This window comes from Sander vitreus, chromosome 10 (assembly GCF_031162955.1).
Source record: "Sander vitreus isolate 19-12246 chromosome 10, sanVit1, whole genome shotgun sequence".
In the NCBI taxonomy this organism is placed as follows: domain Eukaryota; kingdom Metazoa; phylum Chordata; class Actinopteri; order Perciformes; family Percidae; genus Sander; species Sander vitreus.
The window spans coordinates 7,231,233-7,249,260 of NC_135864.1; the positions used below are offsets into that span (position 1 = coordinate 7,231,233).

Below are 18,028 nucleotides of genomic sequence, written 5' to 3' on the forward strand. Positions count from 1 at the left end.
AAACATCAATAGGGCAGCATTACATTTTAAAATCACATCAATAAGAGTAAACCCCTCTTTAAACTGTATGTAAAGCTACCAAGTAGATAGAACTCTTTTAATTCATGCCCAAGATCAAATCAGTGTTTTTGCTGCATATCTTATTGTAAAGTAAATTAAATGGTTGGAAACCTGCACAATATGGATGCAGAATGGCTCTAATGTTTATACTCTTATCTACGTTTGTAACATTTGTAACATTTGTTGGAGAGAAAACCTCTCATCCTGACTTTTGAAGAGTGAGTTGTGTATCAGGACAGGTGGTACACTTGACTGGAGTCCATAAAGCTTTTTTCTCTCTCTCTCTCTCTCTCTCTCTCTCTCTCTCTCTCTCTCTCTACTCTGTCTCGCTCTCTCTGAAAATAAATCTAAGCGAACCTGACAGGTAGTGTTGGAGAGAACAGAGAATGCCAGGTCCTGGCTTGTTCCTACACACTCTTTGCCTTGGCAAGAATACTTTTGGATAATCAGGCTTCAGTGATCCTCAACAGAACCCAGTGTACAGTGTCACGTCGCAGCTCCTGTTAGGTAAAGCATGGCTGCCTGCTATATGTTAACTGACAGCCAAGGAGGCGGCTGTTTAATCAAGCTATTGTTGGTAACATACCATTAAAGTACAACTGTAATACAATAATATTGGTATATGTATAGACTAATCTATTATCAATGTTTACACTGATATTTTACAAATAAACTGGTATTTGTAAAGGGCTAACTCAAATAAACTGATGTCATACAACCACATACACAAACACATATCTAACTGGTACAATTCACAGTAAAGTATCACAAAGAATAATTCAACCTTTATTTAAAAATTTTCAGTCAGATCATATTCATCTACCGTGAGTATGTATTTGTCCCTGTTTTTTGTGTGTGTTTTCAGCTCATTCATTCTGTTCCATTCATTGTGTATCCCTACATACTTATGGGTCTGCTCAGTTTGTTTCTGAATAGATAAGATAGAACTTTATTTATCCCGAGGGTAATTGTTGTGCAGCAGTTGCTGTACAAAGTAGAAAAGAGTGCAAATATATTGAGTGTAAATAAAACAAAAAATAAAAAATAAAGATAAGGTGCAAAAAACAACTGTACACAATGTCAGAAATGTAAACAGGTAAACCAGTGAACAGTAACTGTAAATCCAAAATATACACATGCCAAAAGTAGTAAATGGTTATGTAATGTAATATGTGTGTGTCACCTCTTCCAGGTAGTCTGCATAGTTGATTTCTGATAGCCCTGCTTCAGAGAAATTCAGAAGGTTCTGCTTCCCCTCTGTCTCTAACAGGATTATTCCCCTGAGATCGATCTTAACACTGTCCAGGTGACTCACCACATCCTTAGTAAACTGTAAACACAAAAATACAGCAGTAGCTTTGATAAGATGCTTGATATATACACATGATATTAAAGCTTTAAAGGTAAATGTTACATTTTTACATTTTGTGTTGATTCTCAAATCGTCCCTACTTACCCTACATCAAACATCACTCACCAAGGTTTCCACCTTTATGTATTTCTGTTAGTAAAGTTTGGTTATTGATCACAGTTTAGGTCTGTGTACGGTGGAATTACTGTAAGAATACATAAACGTTAACATAATGAAAGGGAAACAAAAATGCCAAACAAATGCTGGCACTAGGCTGGCCAAGATCTTAAAGATGTGGTTTGGATGGACGTTCACATATCCCACTAGAATGGAGTTTCTTAATGTTGTTTGTGTGGAAAGTTTCTCCTTGTTTTAACTGTAAATTGCAGTCCCTATTATTGCATTTCTGCACACAATCCTTTCCTTTAGTAATTTGTTTTATATTTAGTCTTAAATGCCTTTTATGACCTATGTAAAGCACTTTGTATTGCCTTGTTGTTGAAAATTTCTATACAAATAAGCTAATTGAAATGCAAAACTCACATTTCCACCAACTGGTTATTGATCCCGAGAGAGCAAACTGTTCCCGCTGGGCAGACATGAAGCAACATTTCTACAATGACTACAAGTTTATGTGTCAATAAAACAACTTTGTAATATATGTTTGTTTGCTTTCTTGTGGCAGTATTAAGAGAACACAACAAAAAATGTTGGCAATGAAGTTGTTTGTTCCCAAATGGGTTGGATTTCCCCCAAGAATAAACAATATAATAAATATTGTACTGAGTATACAAATAGTTTTTCAAGCAAGTAAAGAAATCTAATTACAGTATTTTGAAGCATAATGCTTTATTGGTAACACTGAATTGATGGATTTAAATCTAAATGAAAAATGTATAAATCCGGAGATTGAAGCCGATTTCGTGCAAATAAAATCCTTAATACTAATAATAACTAATGAGAACTATTTTACTCAGTGATAGAGCTCAGCAGTGACCGCCCACTTTTTTTGGCTCTGTCTCCGGAAGTGTTTTTCCCCATTCAATTGTTTCATTGACGTTTCAAAAATTGCTTATATATAGAGTTTTAAGTCTGGAACCAAGCCAACCAGCTACGAGATGAATAGTGAGCATAAGACATTTGATTCGGCGCAAAAAAACATTTTGAAAACGGCAAAAAAAAAAGGCAAAGGTACAAGACCGTGTGCAGAAACTATCATAAACATAAATGGTAGAAGCTCGCTCTAGCCGTTCGCGGTTTCGTGCAAGAAATCTGATTGGATAAACCCTAACCAATGGCCTCGCTGCTGCCCTGAAGAACCAATCAATTTAAAGCGCTACGACGCAGTCGCTTTTAACGTGTCGTTGTCGTGCACAGTTGACCGACGTTATTTATCAAGCTCAACGGTTAGAAATTCTTTGGTTGTAGTAAGTTAATTATGATTAGTAAAATCATTAAATACAATATGAGGTGAATGGTGAAGTCATTTTTTGACAGTCATGTGAAATATAATCACAAAAAGATGTTACAATGTAGTAGTTTCGTAAAATGTAACAAGCTAGTTTAGCGTATAACGTTAGGAAACATAATTTAGGAAAACTCTGTTAGCTATTAAACCTTAGCACATTAGCCTTAAACTAACAGCTAAAAACAGATAGCTAGCTAAAGGCTGGTAACGTTAGCCACTAGCTACTCGGCAGTTGTGGTAAAGATAGCTAAAACTGTTGTGAGGGGGGTGTCAGCAAATACAATTGGAATTTGATACTAACAGGAATTGGAAGTTTATTCTTGAGCAATTTAAGTCTAAATTATTATGAACCTAATATGGTATTTTTTTCGTAGGTGATGTGTCCTATTTCACTTCTACAAAGACACCCCTGTCCCAGCCCATGGATTGGTAAAAAAAAAACTCTAAACTTGGACCCGCTGATCAGAAATACATCATAAATGGGCAAAAGGAATTACTCATTGAGGATCTAACATTATCCTACCAAGACGTTGGAAATTTCAGAATTTCTGGTGAGTAACGTTACTGTTGGATGATGTATATGTGTTTTAATTTAATTTATAATTCCCCCGAAGCCTAAGAATGATGCTGTTGTGGGTCTGATAAAAATGTTACACTACAGTACAATCAAGATGATGCACTGTTTTTGAGTGACCAACTTGAATCACAGGTTAATTGCAATCTAAGAATTAGGCCATCAGTGACCTGATAGAGAACCATATTTCACCATGGGAATAAAATGCATGTTGTTACTTAGACTAAGGGGACATTTCGATGTAGAATAGGCAAGGCAGTATTCACAATTTGAAAAGATTCTGTCCTCAAAGATCCAACAAAACTGTCCATTTTATTTTGTATGTTTTAAGGTAGCCTCATCCGATTTGAAACTATAGTGATAAAATAACTGACCCATAGTCATTTTTGCTGAAATTATGTGAGGTAGGGTGTCACACTTTTGGAAACTTATAAAATATGTACAGGCACTAAATGAAGACAAATGACCAACGTGCAGAAACTGATGAAGCATGGGACATATCAGCTGTTGGCAGGCAAATACTGAATGTCTTAGGTAGGCAGGAGTTGCTGGCTCAGGGCTAAGAAGAAATAAAAACTTACATCAGTGTAATGTTTCAGGCATACACTGAGGTAAGGGCCAAGGTATGTTAAAGCTATTGGCCGTTCGCACAGACTTTATTTTGGCAGCAAAGAAATCATTAGGTAATGCTAATTAGATTCAGATAACCGCCAAGGATAGAGATATCTGGACGCTCCATCACTGTCAGCTCATAGAGCTACATGCATACTAAATGACTCCTAACCCTGGTTTGATCATGTAGTACAGTGCATTGATTTATTGTGTATATATTAACAGCCCATAATAGTATTTTATGAAGAATACTACAGAATGTAATTTAAATGAAAATTAGCATACATTCATTCATAGAAAACAGCTGAAGTACCACACAGAGCTCCCTTACTACAGTAAGTGCTTTTTTAAACACATAATTGTATTGAAAAGTATATTGTCTGAACATTTGGCTTTGACACAAGTGACATCAGAACTTAGGGAATTATTATTTGTGTAAACACCTTTTTAGTTAAATGATAGCACAATGCCCTAGTCTAATATCAATCCTGTATAAAGGAAAAAAATCAATACAAACACCCACAGTTAGTCCCTGCAACATATTGTATGAAAGAATGCTACTTATGGTGTGTCTTGAGTTTACTGACCACTGTAGTGTTCAGGAACAAGGAGATGTTGAAGACTTTGTCCAGACGCATGGCTGAGTAGATGCCTTTGTTCTCTTTGCAAGTACTAAGAAGGACACACATACATACACACAGATATAACAGAGAAAAAAGAAGAGGTAGAGAGAGAGAGGAAATGTCAACTTAAAAGTGTCAGAGTGTAAATATTTGCTGCCACCAAGTGAAATTGACTGGAAGTACATGACACACTGACATGTTCCCTGATAGAAAACAGTGTAATGTTCCTCAAAAGCCTGGATAATATTCTAATATGTCAAAGATGAAAGTTCCACGATAAGATTTACAGCATTTCGGCAACTACATACCAGATAGACTCATAAATGTACATATTATTAGCACTGATTGCTTTTTAATGGGCAAAGACCTGTTGAAGCAACATTGCTCTATTTGTAAATATAATGAGTGCAGCTCTGCTATCCCAGTTACAGATGGTATGCGGTTTCTCACTGGAAGGAGATGATGAAAGCTGATGTAACCACTGAGAAAGAGGCTGAAGAAAAGCAGCACAGTGTATAAAAATTATGCTAATTAGCTTCTCAAGGTTAATAGAAACTCTCTCTCTCTCATTTGCATCCCCATCAATGGAAATAAAACATTCATTTGCATGCTTGATGCCCAACGCCTGCGCCAAAACATTAAGCAAAATGTAAAAAATGGCATCATCCAGTAATTCTACAGCCTATAATTGAATAAGTGGCTCGTCCATTCAGTTTTGTAACCAAACCTAAATGGAGTGGAGTAGGCCGTCATCACCAAAGCGTTGCTCTGAATGGGGGCAGGCAGATGTAACACTGTCACCTAAATACATAAAAAATAGTTTTCTCTTTGCCTGTACAAGCTCTCTGCCGTCAGCTCTAGGTCGGAGTCGTTGTACATGTAGCCAGGGATAAAGTTCCTCCAATCTGGGTTGACCAGATATGGGCTGTCCACAACCTGGAGGATCAGACAGCCAGAAAGAGGATGTGTGATTTATCATTCGAATGAGAAACAAATGGCCCCAACTAGGGTGGAGTTGAAAGAAGCATGCATGCTTATAAAAGTATTCCATGAATTACTGTAATAAAGGTTAAAGTTATCCTAGAAAATACTGAGTATATGCCACGTAGAATTCTGTTTGCAGAAGACGGGCCATGCTGTTCCCTTCATCACATTTTCTGAACTAAGACAGCAAAGAAACTGAGAGGGAAACGTAGAGAGGCAAAGGAGAAAATGCTGCAAGTATTTTCATTCCAACAAGTTCTGTAATTCATTGTTTGGTAATTAAATCAAACATGTTAAGAGTAGTGATACCCCATAAATTAAATTAAATGACAGCTTATTTCACTTTTTTATCTTTGCTTTTAAACTTGAGGCAAAATAATGTTTTCTACATTATGGATGGCTTAAGTATAGCCAGATTCAGACTTAATGCAAACAACAGCATGCGGCCCACAACTGGGAGCAACTTTTTGGGTGTAGGTATAAGAATGTTATGGACTGATGTAGGTAAAGTCCAAGGAACAATCAAGCCAAGAAAACGTTTCTGTATGAAATGTAAATCAAGTTACTACTTGAGATGTACTTTATGTTTTCCTCCTGTTTGTTTTGTTATATTTAGGGGGGACTCATTACTTGCCTTGAAGACTTCTTTGGTTTGGAAGGGATCACAAACAAGTTTCTCCATGTTTCCTCCAGCCAGGAAGATGGTGGTCACCACTCCCATCAGCACCCAGGAGAAGATGATGCTAAATCCAACGCCGCTATGGAGAAGGACAGACAGGCCCTCAGGTACAGATAGTAGTACGGAACAATAAGAGATGGAGGTATAGCAGTAGTGGAATGGGTGGATTGGAAGTGAGGAAGAGGGGAATTAAAAAAGAGCAGTTTGCTTTAGATCAGTATCTTAAATTAGATATAACAGAAGACAAAAATCTGGATATTTTAAATCCATTGGGGGGAAAGTCACAGAAATGAAGGGTTTTATGGGGTTTAAGTATTTCATCTTGTGGGAAACTATACTGTGTGCAAATTAAAATGAATACATTTTTTGCAAACACAATGTTGTGTTTTGCAAACAAATATTTACCTTTTAGAGTGTAGCATGTACAGTTAATAGTCTAGCAGTAGTTGTGGCAGTTTTAGTAGAAGTAATAGTTGGCGTTATTTCAGGAGGACTACTGGCACTTGAACAAGTAGCACTAAAAATACTACTAGTAATGTGTATCGAGCCATCATCAAATTGACTTGAAACCCTTTTTTATGGCAACACCATCAGTTTTAAATCTTGCAACTGACAGAGCCTGTCACGTGTGCGGTTGACTCACGCCACGAGCATCGTTCCTCCTGTGTTGGAGATGCACCCTCGTGTCGTAGGTGAGGCGTGCTTGTCGTATCCCAGGGTGCCACACAGCAGGCCCAGGTAGTTAAAGGCCAGGACCAGGACCACCATGCAGCAAAGAGCAATACAGCCAATCCACCTGTAATCAGCAGGCAAAGCTAAACTGTTAACACACAGCTAAAGTGTCTTTGAGCAAGACAGTGAAGCCCCATCTGCTTACTCATTATTATACAAGAGTACATATGCTAAATGGGGAAAAAGGAAAAATGTAATACAAAGCTTCAAAACAACTAATACTGTATATCAGTATATCAAAGCTTAGCTTTCCCTCTACTGCACTATTTTAAACTGAATTAATGTAGAAGTGATATGAATATTTCATAAATGCAAAATATTAGTCCAAGTTTATACAGCACACATTGCTTTTACAGTAGCTTGTGAAAAGAGTCTGGTCAAGTTAGACAGCATGAAGCTAAATGTCAAGCATCGAGACAGTGGCCACATTACAGTATTTACACTTTTTACAGTTTAACGGTAGGGCTGGGCGATATGGAGAAAATCAAATATCACAATATTCTTGACTAAATACCTCGATGTTGACAATTGATGCTTTAACAAAATGTTATTTACACAATGAGATTATTATGTGTAATGTTGATTTAATGATTTAATAAATAATAGAGCAGCTAGTAAGTCTGGTAAGTTGAGAAAATTACATCACTTTACTGTAATTAAGCCTTTAAAACCAGGAAAAAAACACTTACCATATTACGATATCCAAAATCTAAGACGATATCTAGTCTCATATCACGATATCGATATAATATGGATATATTGCCCAGCCCTATTTAAAGGTTTATTTTCTTTTTTTCTCTCTTACAGTTGATAGGTATTATAGGAGGCCAGTTTACCTGTAGAAGTCCATTCTGTCAATTTCAGGGTAGTAGTCCTCAATCTTGGCATGGGCATGGCTAACGAAGATAGTGAAGTTGGACAGGGAACTCTGCACAGGGAATACCTTGGAATAGCTGCTGATGTTTTTGCCAATGTCGTCCACCAAACTCTGTACACCTGAGAGACAGATCCATCAATCAATTCCATCAGTTTTAATAAATGGCCTGTGTAAAGATACTGGATAAATTAAAAAAGATGACTGCTGCACTGAGTAAAACGTCAATTCAATACCCAGAAACAAGCTCATGTTTTATCGTTTGTCTGGTTTCTGATTGGTTAATATTAAATGATACCCCACTGAAAGATGGCAACGTTATAAATAAAGTTGGATATCATTTTTACACTGTTTTCTTAAGTGCAGGTTGAAACTTAAAATCTACTGAATTTGGCTTAGAGTAGTGGTTCATGTAATCAGTTAGTGTAGTACACACAGCAGGAATTATTTACATGTACAGAGTGGAATTATTTGCGTAAGAAAGTGTAAGGAATTAGTTTTTTAAAAGTGTAAAATGTCACTTACTCTCCACAACACTTCTGGTCTGCTCAATCACTGTATGTGGCGTGTCGTTTAAAGAAGAGTAGCCCTGTGAGAAGAAAAGGAAAACGTGTTGGAACATGGAGTTTCTTAGTCCATTTTGTTGTTTGAGGTTTTTTTTTTATTTTATGAAAATGACAATTCAAAGGCATTCTGTAAAATGTTGGAAGTCACTAACTGAAGCACAAGTAGAGGGAAATTGGTGCCACTAGCACATTAAATAACTCCCAGAGATCCACTGACATTACAGACTGACAATGGCAACAATGTAAGAAGATTCATGGTCCAGACTCACCCTCTGGACGATAGCACTGAGGTCCGTTTTCATGACATGGTTTACCTTTTCCAGCTGAGCATTCACGTTTGGTAGCTAAAATATAAACAGACAGTACAGGTACAGTATACATACACACTGATGCATTATCAAAATTCAACAATCCTTGGTCAACATTCAGTGATCCCTGTACCTTTTCAAACATGCATTAATACCAAATCAGTGTATTGAGACACTATTTCCAAGAAGTAGTACTTATTACTAAGTTATCAGATAAATGGTTGAAAAGAAGCTAAATTGCAATATTTCAGCAGGCACATGGCACGTGGGGTTGTTTTTTTTAGGCTGCTAAAAAAAATCCTAAAGGAAACACTGAATTTGCATTCAGTTTTGTACCCGTGTGAAGTTGGCGCTGATCTGCAGCTGGAACAGAGACTGGCGTATGTTGCGGCACAGCTGGGCGGAGGTGGCGTCTGACTCCTCGTCATGACAGCCCGGGTCGTTGAGGGTGCGGTTGATACTGGTCCGGACCAGGCTCAGGTTGAAGTTGAGTTTCCCTGTTCCTACCTGCAGGACCTCTAGACCCGCACTGACGTTCTCCAGGGCCTCCTTGGTTTCTCGCATGGCTGAAATAAAAGACAAAAAAATGAGACTGGACGTGGATTGCGTTGCTGTTATTTGGGAAAACCAGGATGTGAAGGCCGAACAAAACAAATGACTTTCTTAACATTATTTTCCCTCCAAAAAAGTGAAAAGTAGAACCAATGGAGTGAGAGCTGTTAAGGAGGGGCAGTTGTTAAGAGTGTCTTACGTACATTAGCTAACCTATATTTTGAGGTAAAATTTAAAATTGAATAAGTTGTCAGGAAAGGCTTTTTTCCCCATGAGTCCCAGACTGCGTAGCCCGGCTGCAAAATTACTCAAAAAATAATGAATATTTTAAATAATTCTTTTAGTTCTGTTCTAGGAAATTGTGTGGAATTGTTAACAGGAAACTTACAAATGTACCCTTATATTCAGAGCTGTAAAATAACTTTTTTTGTCAGTGTTTCTAGGACATAGGCTACTGTATAAACATTTCAAGTAACTTTTTCTTTTACCAATTAAACAGATTTAGTGGCTAGTATAAAAGTGGCTTTTAACATCAGCATACACAGAAAATGGTCAGCAAAAGTCTGTTTAATATTGGCTCATCTTACACAAAAGCACAGACTCCTACAGGACACAAAGTATGCAGACATTGTAAGGACTAGGCCTGAGTTGAGTACATCATATGGAGTTTCAGATCCAAGCCCTAGTGTTTGTTATTGAGTTTGGCATTTGGAGTGTGTCAGTGGTGAGTTCACATGCTCGTGTGAATCTCCTGCATCTAAAATTGGACTTTTGACTGCCAGCCAACAGCTTTCGGTGAACAATAACCAAACCGGAATCCTGTGAGTAATGTGAATTTGTTAGCTTCTTCAATTAAAAATGGTTGCTGTTAGTAACTAACTCTTTCCCCAGCAATTCAGTGCATCACAAACAACAGCCAATAGTGTTAGTTAACGATCACAGAGTAGCCTGCGGCAGACTTTTAAAATTAAACAGGATGAAGAATGCAAAAACACTGGCATCCTTGAAGATTGGTATAAAAGATGCAAGAGTGTAGGAGAGGAAACGGTGTATTCACTATAACATAGCTAAATGCTTAGCCGTACTGGAGGGAGTGATAACACAGTTGGACGCTATATGCTAAAACCATACCGTTTTTTTTCCAAATATGAATCTTCTGTATCCTTAGCATTCAGACCATTTTCACATCTGATTAAACACAGTATTTGTACCGGATACTAAGATCTTCTGATTGCTCGGCTCAGCCCCAGTAGGAACACAATAATACACAAACATTAAAAACACAAACTGTATTCACATAGTCATCTGTGGTCAAGCATTTAACCACCTGAACTGTCGGAATGCTTGCTGATGGCTATTTCATCTTTGTTTCTGTTGTACTACAAGCCTGTATATTCCATGTTTTGAAAACAAACATCCATATACAACTGCTTGTTGTAACACATAAAGTAACTAAATAAAATAATACTTTTATAGTTTAATATTGAAATGGTTGATTAATTGACATCGGAGTATGCTGTACTTTGAAAAGAAAATGGTTAAAGTAATAGGACTGGTAACACAAACACAACTTTTAATGCTCACTTCACAGTGGGGGAACACAGTTGGGGGGGAAAAAATGTCCATGTGCAGGTTGATGTTGCGTTGGTTTTTGGCAAGATCTGGTGATGCCATTAACTTAAAACTGCACTAGGCAAGAATTTTTATGGAACGGGAATCATATCTGTTCAGATATGTAAATGGAAGAACTCACATATTTATTCTGTTTGCCCATAAAAACAGTTAATCTGGTGACCGCATTAGCAGCAAAACCACCTGTGCATTCTGCAGGTGGCGAATTTGACCTTAAGAAAACATTTCTCCTTAACAACTAAACACTGGATCCAAACCAAGCTAGCAGACGGCAGAACCTCATCTTTAAATTTAAGAAGTGGCACTTAGCTGACATCACTTTACATCATTTCTGGATTGTGAAGTTCATCAGCCATTATCTGCTATTTGTGGTCACCAGAGTCCGATTTTGCATACTGCAGTTTTAATATATTAATTGGTTGCTGTTAATTTAAGATGCTTGGATAGGTCCAAGTGCTCATGAAAGATCACAAGGGAACAAATCACGGGAGCAACATCGGTGTCAAAGTTCACAAGGTCAGGGGTCAAGGGATTGTGGGTCATTGTCCAGTTACTGAGTTACTGTTACCTTTGATGGCTCTCTCGATTTTCACTTCATAAAAAAGCATGAAATATAAAGGTTAAAAAAGAATCTGAATAATAATTACAAGTTACATCTTTTATTAACTCACTGACCTTCAAGAAAAACAATATTGAAATTAGATTCCAAAACAACATTTCTGAATCTTATTTTCAGGGCAGAATATGTCAACCCTAACAAGTGATTTCATTTTCAATAGAGTTCTAAAGTCATATTACAGCATACGGAAAAATGTGATAATGGGGTTATAATCCAACTTTGTTTTAAAGTGTGATTATCTTATTCTTTAAATAACAATATTTGTAAGTAAGGCAGGATTGTATATGTTACTTAATGACTTGCATAATATTTTGTGGTGCAGCTGTAGCCTGCATTCGCTAGCTTGCAGCTTACAATAACCTGATCATATCGCAACTCAAGAGGAAATGAAAAATATGCAGACGTACCTCCAGCCATATTGAGCACTCTGTCCAAGGCAGGATGGACCTCCTTATCCAACTGATCGTGGATCCTTCCACCTAATAATGGACCTATATCTGTAGAGAACACAGCATCAGATCAACAGAAGAAAGCAGTCCTTTTCTTCATTATGTTTGCTGCTTTTGCAGGTGTTAACTTTCAGAAAAAGAGCTGCCTGCAGTACTTTCACAAAAGTAGGATGAATGCTCAAGGGATCCTATATAACAGGAGCTGTAGCTTTCTAGACCCAGTTTTCTCACAAATCCTTTGTAAAAACAAGTGAAGGAAAGTAGACACAGTGAATTTAGATAATAAGCATGATATACGACCAAGAGCAAGAACTCAGGGAATTGTTTCTGTCTACTTACTTTACTATCAAAGGCATAGAGGAGGTCTACTTACTATCTAGGTCATAGATGACTTTGTTCTTGGCTGTGGCGTATTGGGATATTAGGTAATCAATTTGCTGCAAACAGGAAACACAACAGAGCATAGCACAGTCTTACAAATGGAAGCAAAATTAGTTTATTAGTCTTGTCATAGACACCAACAAGCACTCTGAAGTATAGCACAGTTTAATCTTATTTGTCAAAAGGAAATTGAGAAAATTACAAAATATAAAAACGGTCTTCATAAACATATAATGTTTAACAAACTGTTTGTTCTCAAAAGACTGCCAGTTTAACACCCACAAGTAAAGTGTGAGTTTAAAGCCTGGGCTCCTGAAATGTCATGGAATGAGAATGTTTAAAAAGCTAATTTGTTACTGGCACGTGCACAAAATGTGAAGGCTATATCTCAGTTGAGTGAGTTTGACATTTTTAGCTTTTCATTTAACCATGACTGAACCTTTTATTCCATGCTTTACCCAAACTATTACGCTAGCTAAACATTTCCGTAACTAGTAGCTGTTCTTTAACACAAGCAGCAAAGTAATTGCTGTTCAATTTAGAGTTTTATTATAGAATTTAATTTGTAGTATTATTAGAGAATGTAATGATTAAGTTTGCATTGACATCAAATAATCTAAATTGTCTCAGTTTCTACCTTGATAACATGGTTTAATATTGTGTTGGAGCTTAAGGATGCAAAGCAGAGTGATAATGTTCACACATCTGTCTCACCATTGGTGTATCATTAGCGAAGGTGTGCAGGTCCCTCATGTTGCTGTTGACCAATCTCCGTATGTTCTTTACCTGAGAGCTCAGGTTTTGATTGGCAGCATACGCACACAGCACTCCGATCCTAAACAAATGACAAACACAAAACGCTGTGACCTTTCCGTCTTCATGTGCCACTGAGTGCCCCTGTTGCTCACACATCAGTCATCACAGTAGCCCAGGGGTGTGCGTTTTCCAGAATAGGATGATAACATGTCATCAACAGTAGGGGTCAGTGTGCACCACCACATTTACCTTTTACATTTTCTTTCTCAACTTCCTCTGAGTGCACCTGTAGAATGAGCTTAATGTTCTTGACAGCCAGCTGTACAGTTCTTGTGTGATTATCAACACATAGATGCAATTTGTCCCTTTCAAAATTAATCTGATATAAATTGTTGATGGCATAACAGTTAGTCAAGCATAATACACACAATAAAAGCCAATGGGTACTGTACATCACAAGTCTGTAAACCTCATAAATGTGTCTTACCAAAATTATACATCAATTGAAAGTAATCGCACATCGACCATACAAAATGACTTGTAGCACAAAATTATGATGATTACTATTAATATTGTTCAGCAGGCAGCTGGTTGTATTTTTGGCATTTTTAAGGTAAAAGATACATTTTCATTCCCCCCCCCCCAAGTAATTTGGAAATCAACTCGTAGAAGTAAATGTAGGTGTATCTTCATTAAGCTCTGAGGCCCTATCTGTATAATCAGGTCCCTGGGTTGTAAACATGTTCAAATTAAATGCGAAAGCACAGAATTGCATAAAGCAGACCATTAAAGTGAGTCTCTTGCATACTTCAAACAGACCTGAGTAGCTCGGTACAAGGCTTAATTAGCTTGAGCTACATCAAGGGAAAGACAGTCCATAATATTAAGCCGTTTCCATGACTAACTCTCATCCCAGCTGAATCTTCGGCACAGCATCTCACAGCTAGCACTACATTAACGTTGTTTTTATTGTTGCATGGGTGTGCAAGACAAGATAGCATGGTTGCGGTTAATGGGGTGATTCCCTTCAGAACAGATGGTCAGAGAAACATCTGTACGACTGATTGTGAAGCATCAAAACTCTGAAAGTTCAGATGTATAACACTGTGAATCTCATTTATAGAAACGCTTCAGTGGAATAAGCCGCTTTTTGAATGACGTAAGATGACTCGCAGAAAGGAATAACAAAAGGACTGACTCTGAGGCTACTGGGAAGGTTTAGATCAATGGAGATGAATCAGGGTGTTGACTCACTGTATAAAAAGGCAGAAGTGTTCCTGTGTATGTATGCACAACAACTTGCATGTATGTATGTGCCGACAGTGCATGCAAAGTGAGGTTATGTCCTTTTCATAGTCTTATTGTTAATGTATGAAGGATATTGTGTGTGTCTGTGTGAGTGTAGTTTTTCTTTACATTCCTGTGATCGGCAATCACTGCTGAAGAAGTCTCCCTTTGTGGATATAATCCTGCTTATCCATCCAATCTAATCTAACCTGCATTATGCTGCAGGCATTCTGTCACATTAGGGATTGTACTGTGTTTTCATACACTGCCTGTGCAGACTATTACTGGTTTCTCTTTTTATGAAGTACACTGCTGAGGTGGAACCAGTTAAGAGTGGATATTCCTTACCTTATTAAATGTGTAGCAGTGTACTGAGATCCCAATGTGACGTCTTTGAATTGTACCTTTTATCCAAACAGTGTTGTCCAGCAGTCCAAGATATTTAATTTACAGTGATATAAAACAGCGTGAGTCATTACATGTTTGGCATGTGTGCTTGATAACTTCAGCAATTGTATTGCATATCAAACTGACTGTGAATACCAGAACAGCATAGAAATCAATGTGTAGCTGCTAAAACCTTGCTGGAGAAAGCTAATTAATCACACCTTATCAATCTTGGCGAACAATTAGCCAGCAGTAGTTTTTTAAAGTGTTAATTATTCTCGCTTGATAAAGCATTTGCCATTTTGGACATTTTATTTACTTTGGTGTTCAAAGACACTGCAACATCTGAGATTTGAGAGATGGCTGCAGAAGAGCATTGGCACGTTATTTTGTCAAAAAACCAAACTTATAAGAGAGACATGGCGAGTTAAGTTCTCCTTCTTCTCTTTTATGAAAGTGGTAGCTGTTCAGCAGCTGAGTCAAAACCTGGCTGTCAGAGCATCTTTCAATGGACAAAGAAGAAGAACCGTCAAAACAGTCCTTGTTGGTGTACACATATCAAAAGTGTTTTCGATTTTGTAGTTAACAGGCTTAAATATGCATAAGCACATGAACAAATATGCTATAGCACCATGTGCTGCCCTCGGGAGAGAAACTCTTTTCATCTGTGTGGCATCGAGCTCCGCCACGTCTGGAGTAATTGTAATGATGTTTGCCATAAATAGTGAGTAGGCCGACACAGAGTAAACGCTGTCATCGTATAAGTGGAGACTTAATGAGAAACTAGGCCAAACAACTAGGCTGGGACACAGTGAAGTGGAGCCACCCGGAACCAGGAGAAGATTCAAAATGGCCACTTCAACAACAAAAGCCTTTTGTCAAACACTTCTCTGCCCTCTCTGTCTCTCTCTCACACACACACACACACACACACACACACACACACACACACACACACACACACACACACACACACAATTTCATACAAATGTCTTTCTCTTTTACATGCACAAATTCACAATCACACACACCTTCTCTCTCTTGCTCTCTGTCTCTGGTGGTCTGTGTTATTATCGCCAAAGCCCATACTTTCCTCTCTTCTGTTTCTCCAGCCCTCTCTCATTTGTCTTTCTGCTCTGACTTGCCTGTTTTCATCTCCGTTTCTTTCACTACACCTCTACTTCTGTTTCTCTTGCTCAGACTGTTTTATTTTTCCCTCTCTCATTATTCTATCTCTCATGCTTTATTCTAATTTTCCTGTAACACCCTCTCTCTTCTTTTTTCTCTTTCTCTGTCTCCTCTTTTGCCCTCAGCTTCCCCTTTCTTTTCTCTCTCTCTCTCTCTCTCTCTCTCTCTCTTTCTCTCTCCTATATCCACCTCCCTCTCTTTTCTTTGTCTCTCGCTCACTCCCTCTCCCTGCTGGTGTCCTGCAAGGTCACTGGAATCTGCAGCCAAACAAAGACTCTTTGAGAAAAACGCCAAGCGCTTTCCAATGAGCTGTGTAGTACACGACTGTCCACCTTACTTCAGCAGAATCAAGTTTGGTTTAGTTAGTAGTTAGTAGTTGAGTTTAGTGGTCTTGTTTGGTTGTAGTTTGAATTTGTTATCTGAGAAGTGGTGAAATTAAATCGGGAAATAAAACCGAAAGAAGGGGGACACAAACACATATTTGTGTAGGAATACTAAATGATCAAACAAACAACAAACTCGGGATGACAAGCAAGGAATCTCAGAGCTGCATAATAGAAAAAAGATGAGTGCTGCTGTTGAGTGAATTTATGTTGATGCTTACAACGTCTGAATAAAGGCAACAGGAAACATGTCAGCCCCTGCCAATAAAGACCCACTCCCCCCTGCGGTGTCACCTTGAGTCCACCTTAAATGTAATGTTGTCTTTTATGTCACATATGTTAGATAAATATTCCAGTCCATTCAGCTAAATAGCTTTTCATATGCAATGCATAGAAAGAAGACATGAATTTTGCATGACAGCAGCGAATAGATTTAAGTTCAGAAGAAGTTCAGGCTTAAAATGCATACTTAACCATCCTTGTTTCCAAAATATTGAGTAGTAATTTTCACATAAAAATTGCCCTTTTTAAAAAGCCATTTAGCAACTCAGTTGTTCGCTTTGTGAAAGTGAGTGCTGTTGTGTTGCATCCTAACCTGACCTGTTAGCTCAAACTGTGGCCAATAACTGCATGGCCGTATGGCTGCTTGTTGATAGTATGTCTCTTATTGACCACAGGGGACAATTCAAACACAGTGGGAGGACGATTTACTTCCAGCAAATTCGTAAAAGGGCTGTAATTCCTGTTTGAGCGAAAGCCAAATGACACATGAAACTGTCCCTCAGGGTCGAAACCCTACAACAGCAGAAGCAGAAGAAGAGCATCAAACTAGTGCAGTGCCCCAGTATCTAGGCCACTACTGGGGGCTGAGTAGTGAGTGTTACATGGTCTGGTGGCTCCATAGCTTTTACAAACTCCAACAATGGCCTGAATTCAGAGTGATTGTAGTTGCGAGGCTCGGATAGTCACCCTTCAGCCCCTCGCTGCTTTCACACTGCTGGAGCTGTACCGCTATTATCCTGTCACTCAGTAAGAACATAATACATGTAGTCTTTGTAATAATTCTAAAACAAATAACATAGCTAACAATTTAACTGTTGCTGTTTTAAAATAGTTTGCAAAATTGCTAACAAAATAGTGCCGTGCAGGAAGTGCTTTTATTGCAATGCCATTTTTAGACCTACAACAAAGTATTGGACAAGGTCTTATTCAGAAGATTAGATTTACATCTTTGAACATGGAAATTGTGTGGTATTTTCAGTCAGTTTTGTGCCAGCCTGACCTCAGTGACCTGTATTTAAAAGTTCATGAGAGCAGAATAAGAATAGACAACAACATAGCAGCTTGTTTAGTTTGTATGTGGGACAATAAATCAGCTGATTAAAGGACCAACTCTACATACGTGCAGAGCCAAAGAATTTTATTATAAAACATACTGCACTTTATTACCTCTGGCCATTGTTATGTTGAAATAATTGTTTCTCAGCGTCAGTGACATTACCAGTGGCAATCACACACATCTAATAATGTAAGTTAGTAGATGGGATTTTAACCCATTTTAGC

The 18,028-nt window shown here is 37.9% G+C and overlaps 1 protein-coding gene across 5 annotated transcripts in view; it reads right to left on the reverse strand.

Annotated features, from left to right (window-relative positions):
- The window catches only part of prom1a (prominin 1a), an 88,266-nt gene that overhangs the window by 12,839 nt on the left and 57,399 nt on the right, over positions 1 to 18,028 (reverse strand). For all 5 annotated transcript variants that reach the window (XM_078260106.1, XM_078260109.1, XM_078260110.1 and 2 more), the window contains exons 4-15: positions 13,179 to 13,299; positions 12,457 to 12,520; positions 12,042 to 12,131; positions 9,168 to 9,397; positions 8,793 to 8,867; positions 8,483 to 8,546; positions 7,920 to 8,079; positions 6,995 to 7,147; positions 6,307 to 6,430; positions 5,521 to 5,624; positions 4,653 to 4,737; positions 1,244 to 1,390 (exon numbers count right to left, since the gene is read on the reverse strand). In XM_078260106.1, coding sequence (XP_078116232.1) covers positions 1,244 to 1,390; positions 4,653 to 4,737; positions 5,521 to 5,624; positions 6,307 to 6,430; positions 6,995 to 7,147; positions 7,920 to 8,079; positions 8,483 to 8,546; positions 8,793 to 8,867; positions 9,168 to 9,397; positions 12,042 to 12,131; positions 12,457 to 12,520; positions 13,179 to 13,299 — 1,417 coding nt within the window. The remainder of the gene's footprint in view (positions 1 to 1,243; positions 1,391 to 4,652; positions 4,738 to 5,520; positions 5,625 to 6,306; positions 6,431 to 6,994; positions 7,148 to 7,919; positions 8,080 to 8,482; positions 8,547 to 8,792; positions 8,868 to 9,167; positions 9,398 to 12,041; positions 12,132 to 12,456; positions 12,521 to 13,178; positions 13,300 to 18,028) is intronic.